The sequence below is a fragment of the Mustela nigripes genome, chromosome 3 (assembly GCF_022355385.1).
Source record: "Mustela nigripes isolate SB6536 chromosome 3, MUSNIG.SB6536, whole genome shotgun sequence".
In the NCBI taxonomy this organism is placed as follows: Eukaryota; Metazoa; Chordata; class Mammalia; order Carnivora; family Mustelidae; genus Mustela; species Mustela nigripes.
The window spans coordinates 164,236,062-164,262,300 of NC_081559.1; the positions used below are offsets into that span (position 1 = coordinate 164,236,062).

General features: G+C 33.0%; 1 protein-coding gene across 45 annotated transcripts in view; it reads left to right on the top strand.

The window, feature by feature from the left end:
* RIMS2 (regulating synaptic membrane exocytosis 2) overlaps positions 1–26,239 on the top strand; it is a 600,488-nt gene that overhangs the window by 394,197 nt on the left and 180,052 nt on the right. For 21 of the 45 annotated variants that reach the window (XM_059394976.1, XM_059394978.1, XM_059394979.1 and 18 more), the window contains 2 exons: positions 4,675–4,854; positions 5,751–5,860. In XM_059394976.1, the coding sequence (XP_059250959.1) occupies positions 4,675–4,854; positions 5,751–5,860 (290 nt within the window). Of the gene's footprint in view, positions 1–4,674; positions 4,855–5,750; positions 5,861–6,695; positions 6,729–26,239 lie in introns of all 45 variants that reach the window. The other 24 variants (XM_059394973.1, XM_059394974.1, XM_059394980.1 and 21 more) reach the window with 3 other exon arrangements.

Genomic DNA, 26,239 nt, shown 5'->3' on the forward strand with positions numbered 1-26,239 from the left:
CAGTATTGCATTTGTCCCTAATTTTCTTCAGGAAATTAAGATAGTATATTTTCTTCTTGCTATCTCCTGTAATGACTATTTCTAAGAAACTACTTCTCTAGAAATGAGAACAGTTTACATCTCCTTTTGGTGATAAGATAGGCTTATGGGTAACAATAATATTCCTACCTTAGAAGTGTCTTGCTTTCTCACCTCACTATATGTATTACTGTTGTTTTCACATCTTAGATTGTTAATGTGGCTGACACTAGACACTGCTATTTTTTTGAATAAAGTCACTACTTTTAACTAACATACAGAATTTACATTTAAATGAGTAGAAATTTCTGTAGAGAGATGCTCTCAGGACTAAGGATAAATTAATCTATTTCCACCAAAATAACAAAAATGTTCTTATTTATACATAGTATCTATTTATTTGGAAGCAATACTAAATATAAACTAGAGTTTTTAAAAAGTTAAACTTGTGCAATACAGTTTATGGTGAACATGAAAATTATAGAGTTGAGTCATGCAATTTAAATTATTTGTTATGTTATATAAATATGTATCTATATTTTATTAGTTGCTCTAAAATATCTAATTTTAAAATATTATCCTGTATATATTTCTTCAGTTATGCAGTTAATTCTCAGAAAATCTCTAGACATTCCATATATTTTACCAAAAGCATACTGCTTCTGCTGGTAATCAGCTTACTGTATTATACAGTATGGACACAAGGAAGATATTTCTTGCTCCAAACCAGAGAGTACTTGTTGTCCTTCAGAGATACATTGAAAAAAATTTTTTAATTTAAGATTTCAGCATTAGAGAAATAATTTCTTTATCAAAAGGAAAAAAATAGTTCTGAAATAGCTTCATTTTTTAAAAGTTTATTTTTTTTAAGAAAACCTATTATATTTACTTATGGCATCTTTACAATCTAAATATGAAATGAGCCTAATTAATCACAGACTGTAAGTTCTGAGTCACATTCTAGGAGAACTTTCCCTGATATCTGCATAGTACTTTGAAATTTTGCATTGTGCTGGTGGTTGTTTTTTTTCCTTTCCTTTCCTTTTTTTTTTTTTTTTGAGTTTTCCTAGTGTTCTTTTATCATACCTGCAGAGATACAGAGATGCTCTACATTGAGCTTTTGTTGTTATGAAGTTGAATCATTGAGATGGTCTAATGTAAGTGGTTATAGAAGAGAAGGCCCTGTGTCCTGTTCTTCCCTGTTCCATTACATCTCTGCCTTGTGCTATAAGTGAGAATAGGAAAAGAAAATAGCAAAGGTGGTGAAATAAGTAGAGAGCTGTGCCAGATGCTTAGAAACTTAAAAAAATCTTTTGCAAGAGCAACTATAGTGAAAGGGAAAATGACTCAAATGGACAGCTGCACTAGATGATTATAAAATTATTTTTCCCTTAGGAATCCTTAGGAATTTGCCTATGCTACTATTGGCTTATAAAGCTGAGTTGTTACAATCCTGTTCCTTGTTACAGTGTTATTAGTCAGGATGAATTATCTCTGTTTGTGGATGGGCTATTAAACAGGATCCTCTCCAAACCTTGGAATAGGAGCCCCTAAATAGTACAGAGCAGTGGTCAGTATTTATCCAGGTAAATGATACATGCAAAAATCTGAACTATTTTACACATGTTACAAAATATAAACTATTAAAAAATCAAACTATGAAAGACAGTAAATTACTAGATACTATATCACTTTTTAAAAGACAGCAAGATTATTCACCTAATAAGAAAGATTTAATTTTGTAGGTGGATGGTTCCTAACCTTTTTTATATGCCTTGACCTTTGGCTATCTTGTAAAACTTATGGCCATCCTTTTTAGAAGAATGTTTTAAAATGCATAAATTAAAATCAAGTAAATTAAGTGCAGTTACAGAGAAAGCTATATTTCACTTACAGTGAAATTTATGCCTTGTAAATGCATAGTTCCTGTGCTACCATACATAGTTCTTAGTGGTTACCATTCAAAATTAAATATTTTTAAGTTCTTCTCTTAAAACTAAAATTCACTAAGAATTTAGGCGGAAGTTGTCAAGTTTTATATCTCATTCCCTTAAAGAACCTGCATTGAGACTGGGTATTATAGGTAAGACCTAGGCATTGTTGCTTTCAATTTTCTTAGTAATTGTCTTGGTTCTTCCTTATAAGGCTTATCCTTACCCGATTGTGGGAGTGGGAGCCTGTGTTGGTCTTCTGTTGTGTGATCTAAGTTTAAAATATGGTAGCTTTTCATTCCCCTTAACTATGGTAGACATTTTAGGAAATTGCTACCTTCTACTTTGGGTTTTTGTGTGTGTCTGTGTTTCACTTATTAACCAGTTTTTCTTTCACACTGTGGAAATCATATAATTCATATTACTTATGAAAATGGAGAAAAGAAATACAAGCAAAATTTAAAACATTGACATAGTCTTCAAACAACTTTTCCACCAAGGAGAAATTTTTCTAAGGATATTTCCTAAAGTGTGACTTGTTGGCTTTATAAGTGACAGTATCCTTTAAAGGACATAGCAACAAATTTGAAATAATTCTCTGGGTTTCAGTCACAATCATGTATTTCAATTATTTAAAAGATAGTGTCAAAGAAGTAAAAGCGTATATCCTATTATCTTAGTTTTCACTTGGAAAATTGCTTGACGGAATCAGAAGAGATCAAATTTTGCATAAATACAGGAAAGATTAGCCTGATTTTCTGCTGCGATAGTCATAGACATTCCACAAAATTTTGTCAGTACATGTCATATAGTAAGAAAAGTTTATTATTACCTTAAGATAATAGGAAATCTGAAAATAAGGTAAAGATCGGTATTTACCAAAAAAATGGTTGTTTTTTTTTTTTAATTTATTTATTTGAGAGAGAGACAGTGAGAAAGAACATGAGCGAGGAGAAAGTCAGAGGGAGAAGCAGACTCCCCATGGAGCTGGGTGCCTGATGCGGGACTCGATCCTGGGATTCCGAGATCATGACCTGAGCCAAAGGCAGTCGTCCAACCAACTGAGCCACCCAGGCGTCCCCCAAAAAAATGGGTTTTAAGGAATCTAAGATATATATGTGTTCCTTTGCTTCTGCTTATAGACTGTGATGAAACTATGCAAAGATATGTACAACCAAAAACATTTAAAATAATATTTAGCACATTTATTTTTAAAGAAAAGTGTTCTCTCTCAAATAGTTTTTCAGAAACAAAAAAAATAGAATTATGAATTTTTATACATCAGGTTGCTTTTTTCTCTCTTTGAAAGTAATTGAATATTGTGTATGTATTTACACTTTTTATATGTCAGCTTTTTTGACATATCCTAGATATACTTACATAAAAACATAGATCACATGGAACACTGGGTGTTATATGCAAACAATGATTCATGGAACAATACATCAAACACTAATGTTGTATTGTATGGTGACTAACATAACAAAATAAAAAAAATTAAAAATACTAAATTAATCTTAGGAAATGAATCATATCATGGCACATGCATTTTAAAATATTTTTTAAATGGTTTGATTTATGTATTACCTTGTGAATTTAAAGTGTAAGAGAATCACAAGATATATTGTAGAATAAACCCAGCATTCACCTCCTAAAGTCATCTAATCTCATTCCTGCTGGTCTAAAATTATGTGCTATACAATTAGTTACATGTAGGAAAGTTGTTTACATTAGTCTTGTTTGTTTTTACAGTCCATAATATGTAAGCATTTCCATTACTGTAGTTAAAACTAGATGGTAGGTCACAGTTTAATCTGAAGTATAATATGGCCTAAGTGTTAACCTTAGAGTTCTCGAGCCAAATGAGTGTTCGTAGGGATGTCTCACAGGTAGTGGGGCTCGTGTTAGAAAACATTAACCAATCACGTGTTAGGTGTTCAAAGCATGCTAGGGTCCAGGGATACAAAAGTCAGTAATGATGGGTTCCCGAAATTTAAGTATATGTCTTTCAACAAGGATTAGGTTTTGATATTGGTCTTGTTTGTGGTCAAGATCACATTGTTTCAGAAGCATTACTATTTCAACCGAGAAATACTTTGCTGAGCGCTATCTGTTGGCGTTGCTGAAGTGCCCTGAGATAGGTGGCGGAGATTGGCAGATTAACCAGTTGTCTGTGCTTGTTCTTGTGGACGGTGTGTTGAAATATGGCTACAGCCTGCAAGGTTGCAGTGTTTTCTTACAACGTTTTGATTCTTTTGTTGGAATGTTTGGGTGCATCAATATATTGTGTTTGTGCAAAAGGCCTTTTTATGGCCTACAGAATGAGAAAAACCCGAACTGCCTTCGGGTCTTTAGAATTAATGCTTATAGGGTTTCCTTCACTCTTTTGGGAACGTTAGGAAAAACCATTGCATTCCTCGAAATAGACTACTCCACATATGTCACCGGTTCCACGTAGGGAATTCATTCTGGAAAGCCGGCAGTTTCGTTTGTCACTGACAATAACTGAGCAACTCCTATTCTCTTCGTTGGGACTTGCTGCCAAAAGCAGATTGTGGTTTCCTTAGAAATGCTGAAGAAGTGTAGTGAGAACCGCTCAGAATATGTTTTTACAAATTCGATGATTTTAAACAATGACCTTTTTCAAAATCGATTTGATGCATCATAACCAAATAGCAGAAGGGCACTAAAGATCAACTGAGCTGCTTTCTGACTAACGTTTCAGGGATTGTGAAGCAGCAGATAGACAGCCATATCACAGATCCAGATCAACAGAACAACGGCCTCTCCTAGAGCGGACCACCACCCGCTCCCGATCCACTGAGCGTCCTGACACAAACCTCATGAGGTCGATGCCTTCATTAATGACTGGAAGATCTGCCCCTCCTTCACCTGCCTTATCGAGGTGAAAGATAAATCAATCAGACTAACCTCCCCTTTGCCCCACCAGCACACCTATTTATTTTCCCAGCAGCTAAATGGTCTCTTCTCTCATCCTTGGCTGATCACTAGTAACGATCGATACTAACCTTTTCAGTGTAAGCACACTATTTATATTCAGCGGATATAATAGTGTGTGGCTACCATTGTAATTTGTTTTTAACTGTCCTGACCACATTTGTTGTGTGATTTCTCATTGATCAGGAGTCCTGGGTAAATCCCCCCATAATGCACCTCATAACTCTCATGTTCTTCTCCTACAGAATGAGAAATTGTTTGTGTCCATTAGACATCAATTTTGGAATAATCATCGTATTGACAATAACTAAAACTAGCTTTTTGTTTCTTTCTATCAATACTAAGATCACATGTCAACCAGTATCTTTAGTTGAATTCTGAATTGTTCAGGGTTTTAGTTTTGGTATCATGAGATATTTTCTAATAAAGGGATATCTAATATAAGCCTGAGTAAAAATCTCCTTGCATCAAGGGAGGGAGGTTAGTGTTGAGAATTTGAAATCTGGTAGAAAGAAATGTAAAACATTACCTCTCATTTTTTGAGCTGCAGAGCTCTCCTGTTGTTTTCGTATGGATAGAATACTAATTTACATGAACAATTCCATGGACGTTACTGTAGGATTTTATGTGCATGTATCTGTGTGTGTGTATGCATATGACACAAAAGTAGAAACATCTTTCGACAATCATTCAAATATCCATATTTTGTCCTACTTTCCTAACCTTTTAATCAGCAGCTATACCTGTTTTAAAATTGCATTTGCACACTATCATATGAACCAAATATATTCAAATGACTTCATTCATCCTACTGAAAATGAGCATCGATGGTGTATCTTGTAGGTCTCATCCTCGTACTGGGTCTGTCCAAACCAGCCCGTCAAGTACTCCAGTGGCAGGACGAAGGGGCCGACAACTTCCACAACTTCCGCCAAAGGGAACATTGGAGAGAAGTAAGTTTTATTTCTAATTATGTCATGTAGGAAATACACACGGAAGCTAAGGTGAATCAAGATATTTTTTTTACTACTTCTGTGTTAGTGTTCTTCTTTTGTTAATTGAACGCCTTAGCCGCATTTGCTAGTAGTTATAGTTATAAATATATTGATAATTATTATATATTTTGCAGTTAAAATTTGTAATATTTGGAGGGAAAATGACCTCCTATTATTGCTTTTGCACATTTTCAAAATTTGAATAAATGCATTTTTAAAAGTAAACAATGCTCTTAGATAAGCAGTGGGATGCTATTTCTTTGCTACAACTAAGTGTATGTAATTGTTGATAGTTACATAAAGTTTATTAGTAACTAGCCAAATCAATTTTCACACACTGCAAAGGACTGGTTAGCTGATGCACAACAATGGTGATCCTTCTCAAAACTGGAGTACCAGAAAAAAGGTAATCATGAATATACAAAGAAAGATGCATGTTGTACTGATATTTTTAATACTTTCAAATTTTTGCATAAGAAGCACTATTTATTTATACACAGATGAGCATACTCCCCAAACATCTATAAATCCTTAGATAAAGGACCTCTAAAAGCATGGATGATAGAATATAATAATTTTTAACCTCATTTTTTTAAATGGTCCCTTTATTTAGTAACTGGATGTGCTTTGCCAAAAAAATATATATATATATTTATGTATATATACTTAAATCACCATTTAACTTTTCTTTAATAGATGATACATACATTTTATGTCTTTGGAAATTTCTGTTGTTTTTAACCCCTGTGCTTTGGTTCCCTTTTTTGTTTTGTTTTTATTTTGTTTTTCCTAGACAATGGAGTCAAGGAGATAGAACCTTATGAAGGTCTGTACATAAAGGAGGGTTTGTTTTGTGCTGACAGCCTTTTTGGGGGGCTATGCAAGCAAAAATAAACCCAACTGCAATTGATGTCCCTCCATGGTATAGACTTTTATGGAGAGTAAAATGATTTTCTTTTATCATTTTTGGTAAAGTATTCAGCTTTGGTTTTACTTAGAAATTACACCAAGGAGTTAAATTTCTTTGATTTGTTTCCTTAAGAATGCAGAGTGGAACTTCCTTTAAATGCCAAGATAGAATGTTCTGTTTTTTAAAAATTTTAATGTGCCTTTCAAGCAGAAATCTGTATGTTGTGCAAGACTTTAACCAAAGACATCAATTGCAGTCTGTGTTTATATCACCAAAGATGTACACCCAGTCTAGTGATACTTATCCTCATATATTTCATTTCGTATTTATGATGATCTCTCAGTCATTAAATTTGACTTTCTAGAAAAGAAAGTTGTTGAATTAGATAGCGATTGTGGTTTGTATTTCCTGCATCACTTTTCATGTTGTACCAAGACCGCTTACAGTATACCAAAGTTAAACATGTACAGTTTTACTATCAACACTACGTTATGACTCAAGAGAAAATATTGAATCATGATATGTGGAGTGTCATACATTTACTAAATCATAAAAATTCCTCTGCCAATGAAAGAATTCTAAATTTAACCTAGTAAGTTTAAAGAATTCTTAACCGTTTTATTTATTTATGAATTTCCAGCACATAGAATAATGCCTGGTCCATTACAGGCCCTCAATAAATGTTTGTTGAATGAATGCATGAAACATTGTTTAAAAACTGAAAAGCTACTTCAAATAGTGTACAATGTATTCCTAAAAGAATCTCGTCATTCTATAGATGTTTATATTAAATTGCGTTTTCTATTAAAATTTCTATAAGCTATTTGTAACAAAATTTTAAGTGCAGCGCATTTGAGCAGCATTATTTTATTGCCTTATATAACTTGGAACAGCTGTGTTCTTGTTAGTTACTGAATGATTTATGGACTTCGGTATTGAGGTTTTCTCTATAATATGTACCATGATTTTAAACAACTCTGTGCTATTATGACTAATGGTTTCTTATGCTGTCTGGCAAGATTACAGCAGAATTTTTGTAGTTCTTAATTATTTGCATTAGAATGGGTTACATAATTTTAAAAGTACTTTACTGAAAGAAAGTTGTGTGATGTGTATGAAATATTCTTTGTCTTCCCAGGACTTTTAAAGACAGAGTTTTGACTTCATTTGTTGGCATGTGATGTCAGAAATAGTTTTATGTCATAATTTTTTAAAAATTCAGTTTTAATATCTTTTATAACAATAGTCTGTTGAGATGTGAGTTCTGTTCTTTGTAATAATAAACCTACCAGAAAGTCAGCATAGAGCTAAAGCTGAAAGTCGGGGTTGAGGAATTTTTTAATGGGCTTGTCAACTAACATTCTATATGCCCTATAGAATATATTTTTTAAAAAAAGTTTTCTTTTAATGTCTCCTTTCACTGTGATTTTTTTTATAAGTAAAAGGAAGGAGAGCTAAAACTGCCCTTATCATTTCCAATATGAGATAAAAGGATTTTTTTTTATTTTGTTTTGCTTGAAAGTATGAATGATTTCAGCAGTGTTTTTGTGAATGTTGATATGAAGACTTGAGCAGATACATAATTGTGTAATTTTCTTTGCTTTAATTGGGGACAAAAATACCTCTTTTAGAAGTTTTCGAATTCCAACTGAAGTTAAAGATGCATAATCCAAAATTGGCTGTCAGTTGGTGGTCTACATCAAATTATATTTGGATTATCTCTTGAAACGTTGTCAGAACTTGTAATTTAATGGCATTATTTCAAAATCAAAGTAATGACGTGATTATTTTTCTCATCCTGTTCAACAGCTAAAAAATGAACAATTCCTACTTAAATTCTTTTTAATTTTGGTTATATTTTAGCCTGTTAAGTGAATTTAAAACCTTGGCTATGTTGGTTTTCATGATGGTACAGTATTGGTTATCGTCTCTTTGAGAACTAGAAAAAATAAGAACAATATAAGAAGAGTACAATGTACTAAACAACAGTTAAAGCATTAATATTTTTTAAAATTTTCTCTTAACTTTGAGGTACTGTCATTTTGTGAAAATAAAAGAGAGTTTATAATATTTTTTTTGGTTCTGTAGAAGAAAAGATATGTAACGTTATTTTTCTAAGAATGTATCAAGCTTATAGACAAAGTATTTTGCCTACTTTACACAGCTATCATATACCGTAAATATTTTAGAGGCTACAATTTCTCTTTTACAAATCAGAGCCATCATAAAAGAAGATAGTATGATAACTTATTAATAGACTATTTATTTGCTTCCATAACTTGTCAGAAATTCATTAAAAATAATCTTTTAGTCTCCCTATAATCACTCATTGTATCATGAATAGTTCGAAATTTTGGGTCACCAAAAGTAACAAATATACATATCTGGTCTTGTTTTTTTCTTCACTTGTGCAAATACAGAAGTTAATGAAGAGACTGGGCATGTGGAGGAGCAGTGGGGAGAAAAGCAGGGTGAAGAGGTCAAGGCAGGTCTGTCAGACTGTGTGTCTAAAATAAATAACTGAATTTTTTAGAAGTATGACTTTCCCATTTCATATCAGATGTTGGGCTCCAAATTTATAAATGCACAATAAAGAACGTTTTCAGTACTGACTTTTAAATACATTGCCTAATTTTATTAATGGAGAAATATTACATAAGCTATCTAATCAAGATAACTTACCAGAATGTTTAAGTTATCCATCTGAACATGTTCTTTAGTATTTAAATCAAACTAAAATTATAGACAATGCCTCTGATCAAATTCATGCTTTTTTATCCTTTACCCCAACTCTGTATTCAATTCATTTATTTATTAAAAACTGAGTTCCTACTCTGGATTACACTGAGTAATACATCGCAGTCCTAGCTTCTTCCCTAAAGAATTTGGTTTTTAGAGGTAAATTACAAGTAAAGTAGAGTAGAATATAAATTCTATTAAAACTTTTAGAGACTATCACAATTTTCTTCATAAATTCTTTTCCTAAAATAAGAACAATTAACCATATATTCCTGTTCTTCATCCCAGCTCAATAGTGTTCTAATATTTATTGACAATCATAATTTCTTACTAAACATTCCATCTTCTGAGGGAGGGCCTCCATTCTGGTGTTGTTTTTTGTTTTTTTTTTAAGTCCTTATTATATTTACATGTCATAATTTTTGCCACTTTCTTTGTCAGCATGTTCCTGAAAGGATTTTAAAACTTCAAATATTACATAATCAGTCAATGTATTAATACTTTTTTATCAAAATTTTTTATTTTATTAAATTCTCTTATCAGATTTTCACTATTTTTATTTGAAATGCAGAATTGAATCCTAGTCTTTTCTAAGATGTCAGTTTACAGTGAAGACTGAACAAGACTGAACAATGAAGAATGACTGTGGTCCTAATTTTGTCATGTTTAAATCATCACTTTTCTTTCATGAACAGTGGAGTGTACTTCCTGTGCCTTACATTCTCTCCTTTTCCACTGTGTGAAGCAATGTCCTTATGGATATTGTGCATAACATGTATTTTCCCAGATGCATTGTCTCAGTATTTACAGTATAAGACGCAAGACCTCTTAAGTTGCAGTTCCTGATTATCAGTAACTATTTTTAATATCATAAAGATAAGAATAATCATCAGAATGTGTCTGACCTTGAAGATAAAGGCAAGTTTAGCTGCACATTTCTAGAAATGTGTAACTATCTCTGTTCTGAATATCTAGTATTCTAACTACTAGAATGTCATGCATCTTCCATTTTCCTGCAATGCTATAGGAATCACATGTTTAGAGAATAGCATAAAAAATGAATTTAATTTTAATTTAGCTGTGCAATTAATGTTTTCCTATTTGCCCATTCCTATATGTCTCATTTTAGTCCATATGAGTGGTGAGATGCTTTCACACTGTTCATGAATTGGCTTCCAGAGGAAAGTCATTTTTTAGGAAATTATAAGTTTGGGGGCTTCAGTGGTAATTAATATATTTATTTATTTTTCACTTCCTTAAGATAAAGCCTATTTGTTGACGCAGTTTGTCTCCTATCCTCAAAATTAACTTCATTAGTGAATATATCAATTGTCAAATTAGTATAAAACCATACTATAATCTTTCTGACTTACTATAAAATGACTATTCTTCATTTTATTTTTTGTTTTTATTACTTTTCTCAGAGGATGGGAAGGATATATTTTACTCTTATGTTCATTAGTGTGAGAAGTCATGTTTAATGCATGAATTTGTTTCCCTAGTGTGTGATTGCATCTTTTGTGGTGTGCTTGGTTTTTATTTGGATTGTTAGTGACCTCAATTATTAACCACTATTGTCTGTTTTCAATGTTAAAAGACAATGAGGGAGAAACACCAAGCCCACCTAATAATGGGAAAAAAGGCAAGTCTAATGTGAAGTTAATAGTGCCTTTCTATATATTAGACACTCATTTTTGATGTTTGTGATGTGTGTGAATATACTTTCTTAAATTAAATAGATATAAATATCCTAGTACAATCCTATTCTATTGAAATGTGTGTCATTTAAGTCAGGAAGTTTGGTTTTCTTGGTCATGTTAATATTCTGAGGGAGAAAGTGTTGGCCAAGTTACCTCATGAAAAACACAACATAGATATTTTTCAATCCAGAAATTGTTTTACAACTGAGTGATTTAAAAAATATTTTAAGCAGACTTTTAAATTAGAAAATGATATGAACTTAATTTAGTTTAATAATATTAAATAAACACCTACAATATTTGTAGATTTTTCAGTTTTATACACATGAATTAATATATTGCCTGAGTGAGTAAAAAAGATGATCAACTTCAATACTTAGATTTAGTTTTCTTATAATTATTGGTGACTTAATTCTATAACCCAGCACAACTAAGTTCTGTCAAAAACAACAGGGACTGTATATGTTTTCTAATAATTGATAATCAGAATTAGCTTAGAATGTCAGCATTTTAAGATGGTTATAATAAAAAAACAATGTTCTAAATTTTCTCTGTATTATAACAATTTGCCTTTGTTATGGGGCCAAATTAAAAAATGACTACTTTTTGCTTCAGTCGCTTTAGTTAAAATGTCTTTTAGTCTTGATTATATACTTCCCTGTCTTCATCTGTTATAAATAACGCCTACAGTGTTCTGTGTGATATTTAATTAGCACTAAAATAATTTTATAATTTTTCTTTCTATGGAGTATTAATTAACACCCCTGCCAGCATAAAATTCTTGAAATATGCTAGGATATTATAGGTTAAAAAGGTGAAAATAATGTAACTAAATAAATAAAATGAAATCAAGTATTATAAAATATTAACATTCTCCATAAAACAATGAAAATTTACATAAGCTTTCAGTGTGCATTTACATAGTTGTCATTTTTATCTACATTTTAGCCTCCATGATTTCTGCTTAGTACCTACAAAAGGATATGTTTATATGTACTGAAATTTATATCAGTGATCAGAAAAGTAGACATCTCTTCTTAAATGTTCAGTCAATTGTTAGAATGCAACAAATTTTAAGAACATTTCATGCCATTTATTTATTTGAGTAAGTTTAAATGTATCAAAAGAATAAGGACTTCATAGGAGGACACCAAGGTAAATACTACAGCAGAGGAAGTACTCTGAGCAGGTGTTTTGGGCTTCCTGAGCTCTAGTTGACCATGAACACTGTTAAGCCTTTCACCTCTAAACTCTTCCCCAGTCTTGTTATTCCTTTGATCTTGCATGTAAAGGTTCTACTGACAATGATTGTTGAGTTACTCCCACTCATTATTAGTATATTTTTTTCATGTACATAAAGATCCTCATTACTGCAAAGCATCACTATTATTATATAGATTAATCCTACATAGGTTACATAGATGGCCCACCTCTATTTAAGGTCTAGGCATCTAATTTTTGCTTCCACAGTTTTCTTTTAGGAGAGACACATTTACTGTTTGTGTTGAATTTCACAGTACAGTTCATGAGTACGATTAAGGTGAGAGGTTGTTTTTAAATTAGCTAAAGCATATTTGTGGATTAGAGAAGACTCCATAAGTTAGAGGGATGTTACTATATTCCTTCTTTACTTATGTATTCAGAGGAATAAATAAATAAATAGAGGTAACTATGAATTCTGGCTGTAGCCTTGTATTAGAAATGGCCAAACATTGAATTGAGTGATAGATTTATCACCATCCTCTCTTCTGATTTAAAATGCAAAGGGAGAAAATAATAAAGATAGAGATAGCTTTATGCTGCATCTTCTGTGACGTGCCCACATGTCATTCTGGAATAGGAATAGTGTATGCTGCCTTTCAGTTAGTGAAATATGTGATCAGTCAGCCCGAGTGTCTCCATTAACCCTTTATTAAGGTTAGACTCTTTGGTAGGTGGAATGGGCTTCAGAGTTCTCAAATGACAATGTGCCTAAGCCAATCCCTTTACATACATTGGCTCTTCGTACCTTTAACGAGCTAGAATAGCAATGTAAATTAAGACTTAAGCATAATTGGTGAGTTTCTAGCTATTTATAATTGCTTTCATTTTTTTAAAAGATTTTATTTATTTGACAGAGAGAGATCACAAGTAGGCAGAGAGGAAGGCGGGCGAGGGGGGAAGCAGTGTCCCCACTGAGCAGAGAGCCCGATGCGGGGCTTGATCCCAGGACCCTGAGATCATAACCCGAGCCAAAGGCAGAGGCTTAACCCACTTAGCCACCCAGGCGCCCCAATAATTGCTTTCATTTACTTATTCATTCATTCTACAGATCATTTTTGGGTACTTACTCTCTTCTAGTCTCTGTTCTGGATGCTGGAAATATGCTAGTGTGTACCTGTCAAACAAAGCTCCATGCCTGCATAATCCTTACATTTATTGGAGCAAGCAAATAATAAAAGAATATAGCAAATCATATCATATACTGATAAGTATAAAAACGAAAATTCCATCAGGATAATGGGATCATGTTCAAAAAAAGTAGGGTAAATAATGCTTGATAATGCATTCTGAGAAGTATTCCCATCAAGGTAATATTTGAGCAGATACCTCAAGAAAGTGACAGAATTACCACTTGAATGCCTGGAAAGAAGAGTGTTCCTGGCAGAGGGAATAGCAAGAAGGAAAGCTCTGTGATGAAAGCCAACTTGACTTGTTGGAAGAGCCAGGAAGAGCCAGGAAGAGGTCAACTTGAGTGAGACCAAGCAAGCAGGGTGAATCGTACTAAGTTGGGTCAGGACAAGCTGCGGCAGGTGACTCGTATCATCCAGTCAATGTTAGGATTTTGTTTTTGCTGAATGAAATGGGAAGGTTTGATTCCAATGACATAATACCATTTCTTTTTAAAATAAACGAAGTGTTTTTTTTACATTTTTTTTATTTTTTATTTTTTAAATTTTTAAATTTTTTTATAAACATAAAATGTATTTTTAGCCCCAGGGGTACATGTCTGTGAATCGCCAGGTTTATACACTTCACAGCACTCACTACAGTACACCCCCCCCCACCAATGTCCATAACCCCACCACCCTTTCCTGACCCCCCCGCCTCCCCAGCAACCCTCAGTTTGTTCTACAAGATTAAGAGTCTCTTATGGTTGTCTCTCTCCCAATCCCATCTTGTTTCATAAAATAAACGAAGTTTAATTGCCATGTTAAGGCTAACCTGAAAGAATTGAGATAAGAAACAGGAAGGCTTTTGCAATAACCCAGGAAAGAGGTGACAGTGGCTTAGATCATAGTGACAGGAGTAGTTGGATTCTGGATAGATATTAAGGATGGAGCCAACAGAATTACCTGATAGGATGAAAGAGAGAGATTCAATAACATCCAAGCTTTGGGCCTGTGTAACTGGGAGAATAGGGAGTTTCTACTAACTGAAGAAAAAACTTGAGAAGAATTGTTTGGTGGGAACATTTCAGGGACTCCGTCTGGGATATAAGCTAGAGATCCTCCTCGATATCTAAGATAAGATGTCAAATAGGCAACTTAAAATGTGGTCTGGGTTTCAAGGTGGAGATTTGGACTGTTAGGGAGTTACCCTCAGAGAGAGAGGTTGAACACCATAAGTCTGCCTGAGATTACTGAGAGAACCAGGGAAGAGGTTGAGGGACCCTGCGCTGAACTATCTCATACTCGGAAGCCGACAAGATGAAGCAGCAGGAGACTGAGAACTAGGAGGGAAACCATGGAGCGCAGTGCCTTTGAGTACAGGTGAAGAAAGTACTTGCAGTGGGCGAGAGAGAGCTACTGAGTGTGAAACCATCGCTCGATTTAGCAAGTATGCCGTTGTCAAGTTATCCTTCATTAAGGGCAGTTTTGTTGGAGTCGTAGGAAGGCTGAGGAGCATGGATTTAAAAGAAGAGGAAAGAAGGGGGACAGTGAATATAACAGATGCCTTTGAAAGAGTTTGGCTGTAAAGAAAAAAAAAATAAAAATCTGGAACTGAGGGGAGAGATCATGGGTCTACAATGCATGCAGGACACATGGGAAACTTGGTATGAACATGAGTTCTGTTTTCTGAGTCTGGATTCTTGATTTGCTTTCTAGAGCCATCTGGCCCCAATCATCTCCCTGTAGTTTACCAGTATATCTCTTGGTATTCTGTGGTTTCACTCCTAGATTTAGAATCAATACTTTTAGATTTAGAAGAAGCCTTATAAGTCTTTTAATAAAGCTGCTTTTCTTCATTGACAAAGGAATAGAAATCTAGGAGATAATCAGCTTTCTTCAATCTACATAGTAGCAGATCTCTAGTCTTGACTTCCAGAGTATGCATTTTTGTATCCTGCCTCTTCAGATAAATGGTGATCTTCTTGCATGGGTTTCAGCCATTTATTTTATTTTAACTATTAGCTAATGGCTTAGTTCAGTTCAACCAATGTCTGCAATTTTTTCAGCTAATTGTACTGGGTGGTTATTGAGGATACACTGACAGATCAGATGTGTTCCCTGCTTTGGGGATATCCCAAGATAAAACAATGAGAATAAAATGAGAATAACAAAACAGAGCTGGTAAAATTATTTTGTAGCATGTCACTTATAGAAAGTGCTTGAGATTGTGAAATAAGTAAGTAAGTTGTGAGGGGCTCTGGGTAGGTTTTCAGCCTAAGATATTCCACTGCTTGTCCTAGTTCATATTCTGCCACTGCTTAATTATTTTAATAATATGAAGCTTTTAGGCTTTCCAGAACACTGAAATATAAATATTTCTGAAGAGACTGACCTGAGCTATTATTACATACAGATCTTTTTAAAATTTTATTTTATTTTTTATTAACATATAATGTATTACTTGTTTCAGGGGTGCAGGTCTGTGATTCATCAGTCTTACACAATTCACAGCACCTACCATAGCACACCCTACCCAGTGTCCATCACTCAGCCATCTTCCCTAACCTCCTCCACTCTGGCAATCCTCAGTTTGCTTCCTGAGATTAAGAGTCCCTTATGGTTTGTCTCCCTTCCTGGTTTTGTCTTGTTTCATTTTTCCCTCCCTTCCCCTATAACCCTCTGTCTGGTTTCTCAAATTCCTCATATCAGTGAGATCATATGATAATTGTCTTTCTCTGATTGACTTATTTTGCTTAGTATAATACCTTCTAGTTCCATCCATGTCATGGCAAGTGGCAAGATTTCATTGTCTTGATGGCTGCATAATATTCCTGTAGATATGTGTGTGTGTGTGTGTGTGTGTGTGTGTATGTACCACATCTTGATCCCTTCATCTGTCAGTGGACATCTAGGCTCTTTCCATAGTTTGGCTATTGTGGACATTGCTGCTATAAACGTTGGGGTGCATATGTACATACAGATCTTCATAGGAAGCAAGATAGAGCCTGTGAGTGGAGAAAGTCAGGTGTGGGAGATGGATGCTGAAAAATGCAGTAGAACACTAGGTACCTTGGAAGAGTGATAATGATGAATTCTGCCTTGAACAAACTCTAGTCTACTAGTCTGCTCTAAATAGTGTTACTTGCTATCTAGATATGCTCTAAACTTACTTTCTTAACTAATTTGATATATTTAAATTGTACAGAATAATACTTTTCAATAGTAAGTACCATATAAATGTTAGCGGTGATTAGTAAAATTTCCTCATAATATCTTGCTCCAATTTTGTATTTTCAGCACAAACTGTGAAAACTTTCAATTTAAAGTAAAAGCACACCTGATTATAGAAGTAAACCTGAACTATTTATTCAATATATATGGTTTAGTAGCTTTTAGGAAATTATTCATCTAGATGCTGTTCTTGACCATATAGCTTGCATAAGAAGCAATACCAGGGGAATAAATCAGATTAGGTTGCAGCATTAGTTATTATATAATATGCTAGTGCATTTTTAAGGGTTTTAATCCATTTATAAAAATCAATATGCAAATATTTAGAATACTCTTCTCTAACAAGACTATTTAAATTATTAGTACTTTTCAAGTTTTATAGTGTTTAGAGAACTCCATTGGAAGTCAATACTTGGCTCCTAAGCTCATTTCTATTCCTAGGCATATGACATCTGGTAAAGTTCTTAATTTCTCTGCACCTTAGTTTCCTCTTCTGTACAATCAAGTATCCTATAAGAATTGTTTTTTTTTTTTTTTTACAGAAACTAAGTGTTTTTGGAGATGTAGCTAATGAAATCTAATGTCTCATGGTTTTGTTTCTGATTTATTATCTATGTTGTTACTGTTATTTGTTTATTTTGTTTGGTTTTGGAAACTTAGCAGATGCAACCTCTAATTGACTGTTGGTGGGTCATTCACTGTCAGGATGATAGACGAAATAAATGCTACCATGCTACCTATCAAAAAATCATGTTCCGGGGCACCTGGGTGGCTCAGTGGGTTAAAGCCTCTGCCTTCGGCTCAGGTCATGATCCCAGGGTCCTGGGATCAAGCCCCGAATCCGGCTCTCTGCTCAGCAGGGAGCCTGCTTCCCTCTCTCTCTTTCTCTGCCTTCCTCTCTGCCTACTTATGACCTCTGTCCGTCAAATGAATAAATAAAAAAATCTTTTAAAAAATCATATTCCTAAATGTACAGAAGGAAAAATGTTTTGTCCCTTTGAGCCTCAATGTAGAGTTGCCTACATTATTTCAAACATAGTTAACTTTGCGGACTAAGAAGAGAGGAAAGAAAGGAGAAAGAAGAGGGGGGAAAAAACAGGTTACAAAGGAACCCAAAATAGTAAAGGAATTTTGACAATCTGTAATGAATACTTGTGTCTGTAAGCATTCTAGAGGTTGGATAGCATTTACGGTGTGGACAGGCTTTGTGTTTCTGCCTCTCTGTATTCTTGTGAGTGCTTCTAGGGCAAGGAAAGTAAGATACCCATGTCTTAATTGCCAAATTTGATTTGTATCTAGATAATAATGGATTTTATATTTCCTAAATATGGCATTCTTTGCCAACTTAGATGAATGATGATTTGACCAAAAATCATATGAGAGAAATTCAGGGATACCATAGAATAGCAAGGAATTTATCATACAGTTTTTAGCAGGATATGCCTTCAGTCACATCTGTATTATGGAATAGTAATTCGGTGACAGTGAGGAAGATGGCTTGAAAGAAACAAGATAGAGGACATAAGACCATTTCAGGTCTTTCAATAGTCCACTATGAGGGTTTGAACTAGAGCGAGGAGAAGAAGAAGAAATGCATTTTAAAAATTTCCTTCCTCGTTCAAATCCACAAGCCTGAATGAATCAGTTGTAGAAGTTAAGTACTTATACACAAATATTTTAAAATTTCTTCTCCTAATCTTTCTTTCTCGGAGCCCATTTCTCCTTATTTTACTTTTCTCTCCCCCTTTGCTCATTTTATTTCTTCTGTATTTCCAAAGCCTCAACTGGCTAATCAGATTTAGTGAAAAACTCCTTCTACTTCAGACCTTTCTGCATACTTCAATCATTATTCAAGCCATACCATCACTGATTTCCTGAATATAATTCTAAAGCCATCTTCTATTTGTTGTTGAAAATGATGTGATCTTAGGAGAGCGATAGGAGACTAGAGTAAGAGCACAGGTTTTGGGCCTTGGCTCAGGGCCTGTCTTTATTATGTACCAACACTAGGCCCTTAACCTAAGTTCATCTGAGAAAAAGAAATCTTACCATCTTTCTTTTATGCCCAATATGCTACTTTGAGAATCAAATGAGGTAATGAATGTGAGATTGTTTGTAAACTAGAGAACTAGTCAGTTACTCTTAATAACCAGCTCTTTGTTTTCTTACCTGGAGAAACCAACCACCTGATAGAAGGTCCTTTATGTGTTGTTGTTTTTTTTTTCCCAGTGGCTGCATTTATTTTTTTTTATAATTAAATTTATTTATTTTCAGCATAACAGTATTCATTATTTTTGCACCACACCCAGTGCTCCATGCAATCCGTGCCCTCTATAATACCCACCACCTGGTACCCCAACCTCCCACCCCCCCACCACTTCATTCCCCTTAGATTGTTTTTCAGAGTCATAGTCTCTCATGGTTCACCTCCACTTCCAATTTCCCCCAACTCCCTTCTCCTCTCCAATTCCCCATGTCCTCCATGCTATTTGTTATGCTCCACAAGTAAGTGAAACCATATGATAATTGACTCTCTCTGCTTGACTTATAGATTAAATATGATGCTCTGTGTGGAGGCAATCGAAGCATATTTTATACAAATATAGTCTTATTAACATAAGAATTTATGCTCTTTAAATTGTCACATTTATAGGATTGGCTACCTGGAGTGATGGAAAGTCGTTGAAATAGTTATTTTGAAGACTTGGGTTTCTTAAATGTCACCTAAATGCTCACTTCATGGTTAAGTCTTCATGTGTAAAATCCTTCCTCATATTATCTAATATTTATTAAATCAATCTTTAAGCTTTCCAATCTACAAATTAAATTCACAACTGAAAATTTACTGAATTCAACTTTAAAATACTCAATTAGAGTGTTATTTTTAAAAAAGAGAGAAAATTATCCCTCTAGAACAAACTTTTTGTGTGTACTTGAATGGATTCCTGGTCTGCACCCTTGGACATATCTTCTTTCAAAGTAATACTTACGGATTAATTACATTATACGTCTTTGATTTTCACTTTTTAATCTTGGGTAGTATATTGTACAGAATCATGCTAGCACTTTATACTTAGAATTTCAATTTTAAGTTCATTATTATTTAACATTAAGGAGACCATTTTCATTTTTTTTTTTAAATTATCACAATAGTCCTTTAACAGAAAAGACTCTCTTTAAGGTGTTCCATCAGTGGTATTTTTGCTATTTTTGTTTAGTATGTCTAAAACAGCTTTCCGACAATTTGAATAGTTTCCTGATACAAAACTAGTTTGCTAGTTTCATTTTAATACTATGGCCCATAATTCCAAGAGGGCTAACTAGATATAGGTAGCTCTCAGCATGGGTTTTTGGGTGATAAATGAAGTAATGAGTCAATAGTTCTGTTCTTTTTATAACTATAATTCACTTTTAAAGTAGACATTTGAATTTTAACAGAGGGTTTAAATAATTACATTTAGAACTTTTAGAAAATATTCTATACTCTCAGTGTCCTAATTTCATTATCTCTGGTATAGGTATTCTTCTACAAAATCTGACTAGTCTAGAATAATAAGAAGCAAGAGCAACTCGGTAATTTTAGAAATGGAAATAACCTTTCAAATTTTCAAGACTAAATTTCTCACTTCAAATATAACATATAAGAGGCCAGAGAGGCTCTGAACCTTGGCTAAGGTTGTACACATAGTTAATAGCAGAAATGTTCCAGAAGCCAGCATTCCTGGCTCAGTCGAATAACCTATCTGTGACATTTTTTAATCAACCATTGATAGCCTTGATCTAGGTCTTCTTTCATTGTTATATTGACTGTCATTTATAAATTGATAGTTATGGAGTACTTTTGTTACTGGCATATAATAATTTTCAACAAATACTTGCTAATGTCAGTCTGTCAACGCAAGACAAATAACTATAAACAACTTCTCTTCAACTAAAATGTTTGTCAACTTAAAGAAATTGTTTAAAAATTAAACATGTTATGTGTTAAGGGGCTTTCTGCCAATTTACAAATAGGCTATACCATTTTCAAAACAAGCCATTTCGACTTCTGCATACTCAGTCTCACTTCAGAATAGCATGTCTTCTATTTTGTAACATCAGAAACTGTCAAGTGATGAAACAACTCCTTAAGATGACAAATGTATAGGATTTTAGCACATTTTAGGAATAACTCTGTAACCTGTTGAATCTTTCATATTATATTGGTGGATGACCAAAAGTGCAGATTTTTCAAAAATCAAGAAATACTTTGTTTTAATGAGCTTATTATTTTCCCCAAACAGAGCAATTAGTCTGTTGGTGTTTGATATCAGATTAATTTGGTTAAAGGTACAGACAGTTTGTTTATTCCTATAACTAAAGAGAAATTAGTCTCTTGGTTTTTGATATCAGATTAATTTGGTTAAAGGTACAGACAGTTTGTTTTTTCCTATAACTAAAGAGGGCTTAACCTAGAGTTTGGGAATTTATTAGAAAGTCTATATATTCTCTAAAGGTTTTAAGACTGTTCTTCCCACTAGCAGTTGATTGAAATATATTATCTTTATCTAGATTGTTTACCATTCCAGAGTCCTATATTGCATCTTTAGCAGATTATTTATTAACACGCAATTAGAAAATCAGGGTGTTAACTACACATCTAAGTGTAACTTTCATACTCCCAAATCAAAGAGTCTGTTTCTTCACAAAAGCTGATTTATGTTGGGCCAGGAAAAAAAGCATCTTATTATTAATAACATTTATTTTAGGTTTAGGAACTGGAAAACCCTTACAATTAATGCAGTTGATTCTAACAGTGTAAGTAAATAAAAACAAAAAATAGTAAGTAACCAAAAATCAAAAACAATAATGTATCCCAAATCCCCTATATTTGATGTTGCAGAATAGCGTATTTTCCATTTTGACAGTGATTTCAACTTCCCTAGTTATGTTTTGCTTAGGTTAATATTATAAAATGTTAATATTTCATCATTTAATGTCCAAAGGTAGATAAGTCACCATCTTAACTAACAAAATAACCAACTATTAATAAATAACTAACAAAACTCTTAGTTATTGTATGACATAGTGAAAACTTCATGGGGATTAAAATGTACATTGACAGTAACCAGCTACTTATAATATAGTTGTAGAAATATGTGGATAAAAAACAGCCAAGTGTATACTTAAGTATTTATGAATGCTGCTATGAGATTACATTGTGATCAGCAAATCTTTTGATACACGACTTATAAGGCCCTACATGATCTATACTCCCCCACTTCCCATTTCATTACCTCTTTAACCTCATCTTCTAGTACTTTCCCCTTCATCCACCCTGCTCCAGTCAGAGTTCACCGTGCTTTTCTAGAATATGTCAGACATGCTCTTACCTCAGGACATTTGCATGTGTTGTTCTTCTGGTTGTAATGCCTTCTCCCCAAATAACCATATGGCTAACTCCCCTACTTTTCCAAGTTCTGTACTTAAACTTGTCTTCTTTGTGAGGCACTCTATGACTAACCTATTCAAACATCTGTCACTCTCTGGACATTTTATTTCTTTCTTACCTACTTCATGTTTGTCTTCTTAGCACTTACCAATATCTAAGTGACAAAACATTTTATTTGTTTATCCTGTTTAATCTAATTTCTCCCACTAGAATATAAACTTTATGAGAACATGGACTTTTGTCTGTTTTGTTTGTGGTTAAATTCCCAGTGCCTAATCATGCCCAAATTATAGTAGGTGCTGAATTATATTTGTTGGATTTAAACATAATTTACAGTACTACAAATAATTCTGGATAATTTTAGATAAGCCAGATAACTCATATCCAGTGAAACCAAACTTAATAGTTTTCATTGAAATAACCCCACCGCACATAAATTTTTCTGCCATTTAATGAAAGTACTAAATGTGGTAGCAAAAAATTAGTCACTTTGTCTAACCATATATTAAAATGTATTTGTAGATTTTCTCTTGGTATGTATGGAAGTCCCTGTATTTTAATTCCACATAAACATTTTATTGTACCATAATAACATAATGTTTAGCAAAATGTTTATTTCTAAAATAAATTAATATTATTTAATATCAACTAAAAAACCTTTATTTATCAAGCCATTTTAATTATATTTTCTTCATACCTTGGCCCCACTTATTTTATCGAAAATAAATTTTGGAGATGACTGGAACAAATTTTAGTGCTCTGGATTTTGAAACTTATAAGAAAATTCAAATATCACATTCCTATATTTAAAATATTGACTACCTATTAATAAAATTCTGTGGGAAAACATAAGGGGAAAAATCTAAAAACTAATTAGGTTCTGAAGTATCTTTAGGTACTCGTTGTACACATTGTCTCTACTTCTGATAAGTTCTGATGATTGTTTTTTGGTTTATACTAGAAGTTACATGGGAAGACCAGCAGAAAAAGGTGAATGGTACAATAAGTGATGACAAACCATTGCCGAAAAAGAAACACCAATCTGAGCCAGGTTTGTCAGGGTTTGGAAAACCACTGAAAGCATGAGACTCTAAGCATTGCATTTCATGCTTTTTAATTATGTGTGTGCTTGTACCTCATCTTTCTCATTTTGGTGTGAACTTTATAGTGTGTAGACCCTATTTAACTTAGAGTGGTGAACACTTTATTTCAAGATATGTATAGAAAACAAATTCTACATATTTTGGAAAAAAGGTTTTTTTTGTTATCAAGATTACTTTTCTAGGAGAAAAATTGACTAATTTAAGTACAAATGGTCATTTATATATTTGGTTGTTTTGGCGCAAATTAAAGTACCCTCTTGGAAAAGGATCACAATATATAATTAAATATAATATATACTTAAATATAAATACATATAATTAAAGTACCTTAATGGAGAGGTATTACTTGCTTTCTTAAAAAGTACTATACAGAAGTCAATAATACTGTCAAAGCACTATACCAGATATTGGAAATGACTTATTTTACAACTTTTGCAGCTAAGATACTGCGAACAACCACAAAGAGTGATAGCATATTGTGTGAATTCAGTAGTCTCTATAGTCCATTATTTCTACAAATGAATTGAAATGAAATGAAGTGATTTTATTTTCTTCTTTCTTTTCTTCTTTGGAGAGGTATTATTAACTTAGTAGAAGACAAAAATTTGAACCAAGAGTAAAAGGAAGAGGAGCAAAGGGCAGAAGTAATCAATAAATTGAATAATCAGTCCTAGCCTTAATCCATGATTGGATGAGAGTCTGTTGAAAATTTCTTTCCAAATTTTAGGATGGCCTTTCTGATAGTGATATTATCATTAAAATGACTGTGTCTATAGTAACAGTGTTAATGTATTTTTATATGGTGACTCAGTTCATCTTACATCTCTGAAACTTTTATACTTTAAAATGTATCAGTATAAATTAAATTAAATTAATTTTAAACTGACTCATTAATGAGTATTCACTGCTATCCGTTGTATGCCAGAAATTGTGATTGGTACTGAGTTATCTGGGTAAACAACACTAATGCTGCAATGTCCTCATAAAGCTTACATTCTGGCAAAAATATATAAATTAAAAGTGATTATACTAATGACTAAGTTATCAATTGTGATAGTGTTTTAAGGAGAAGAGTAGGTTGCTTTGAGAAAAATAATTATGTTACATAAGTCTGGAGAGGAAGAAAAAATGCTATAGCCCAAGTGGCTTAATCTGTGAATTCTCTTTTAGTTAAACACATTCTGGAAATTTAATAAAATAAGCAGGAATTTACATTGGGAATTTAAATATATAAGTTGTCAGAGAAATATCTTGCCTTTTTTTCAATTTTCAGTTATGCATCACAGTTTGTTTTGAAAATAATAATTATCTTAATATATTTAATGGGATTTAAAGGTAAACAGTATAAAATTAATGATTTATGTTATGATTTATATAACAAAAATTATTACTGTAAAAATATTTCCTTGCAATATTGTGTGATATCAGTTATCTTTAGTCATTAAACTATTGTTTGTCTTATTTGCCATGATATCTGATTACATAAATAGGCTTATAGCCATATAGATCTATATAAATAAATTACATTGAATATTAAAGTCAATGCAAAGTTTGGTTAAAAAAAATCTTAAACCTCACAAACAAAATTTTTAAAATCTCCTAAATATTATTAATTTGTATATTCTCATAGATAGAATATATATATTTTTATCCCTTGAGTCCTCTAACTGAATATAAACATCATGTGTAAGAGAGGAAAATTAATGTAATTAGAGTGCCTTAACGTCATGGCTTAAAATGGTTATAGATTTTTCTATTTTGGCAATTGTGCATTTTCCTATATACTAGGAAATTCAAACTGGCCCTGGAAATTCCCACCCTAAATGTCGTGAGTAAGTATGCAGTATGTTAAGGCAGCAAACACTTGTTAAATGTTAGTATTCCTAAATATCATTGTTTGTTTCTTAAAGAAAGGTGGGATATGTGGGGATTATTTTTAACAATTGAAACTTTGAAGTGATAAAATGGGAGGCAAATAATGGGGTATCAGGTGAGTGGGGCTAATTACCTATGTTTTGAGCATGGGCTTTACTGAAGACATGTTTGGAGTCGTTCTCTCTTTCATATTTAAGTATGTCTATGATACTAATAATCTATTGATTGTAATCCATGTTTAATACATTATTTTCATTCACTAAAATATAAGATCACACTTTCCATTAATTGTCAAAGATTCTTCATCAGAAGACTGTTATAGTAAACTTGTGGTATTAGAAAAATTCATAAGGACTTGAACCCAAATCTGAGATGCAAAGTCAGCTATGTGTATCAATAGTGTATACTGCTTTTTTGTTGCTGTTTTATCAGAATCTGTGCAAAAATAATAGCTGGGAATTTTACCATTTTTAGGATGTATGCTAATAACTTAAAAATAATTTCAAATTTTTATTTTAAACATAAGAATATAGAACCAGAGGACTAAATGGCACTAAAAAGGCTAGAAAATGTGTTAATGAATATTTGGATGAACTTTAAGTATTATGGACTAGTTTCTGCTTCTTTTAAAGAAAAGTCTTGATATTTCAAAATCTGACTGTCCTGAGGGGGTTATCAGCAAGAAAGGTGATTTATTTTCAGTATCTCTCACTTAATTGATGGGATAGATGAAGATTCCTGGGAAATATAATGGTGCTTATCAGATTAGTATCTTAGATATGAGCAAAAATATAAGTATTGTACAAATGATTTTAAACTTCAGGGTTTACATGTAGTGTTTAGTGTGAATCACTAACGTCTTCCTCAGCTAGATGTGAATTAGATTTTGTTTAGACCATAAAGTTAATGAAACAATCTTGACAGAAGTCAAGATTATTTGAGTATGGAAAAACCCATTGTTTAATTTTTAATGTGC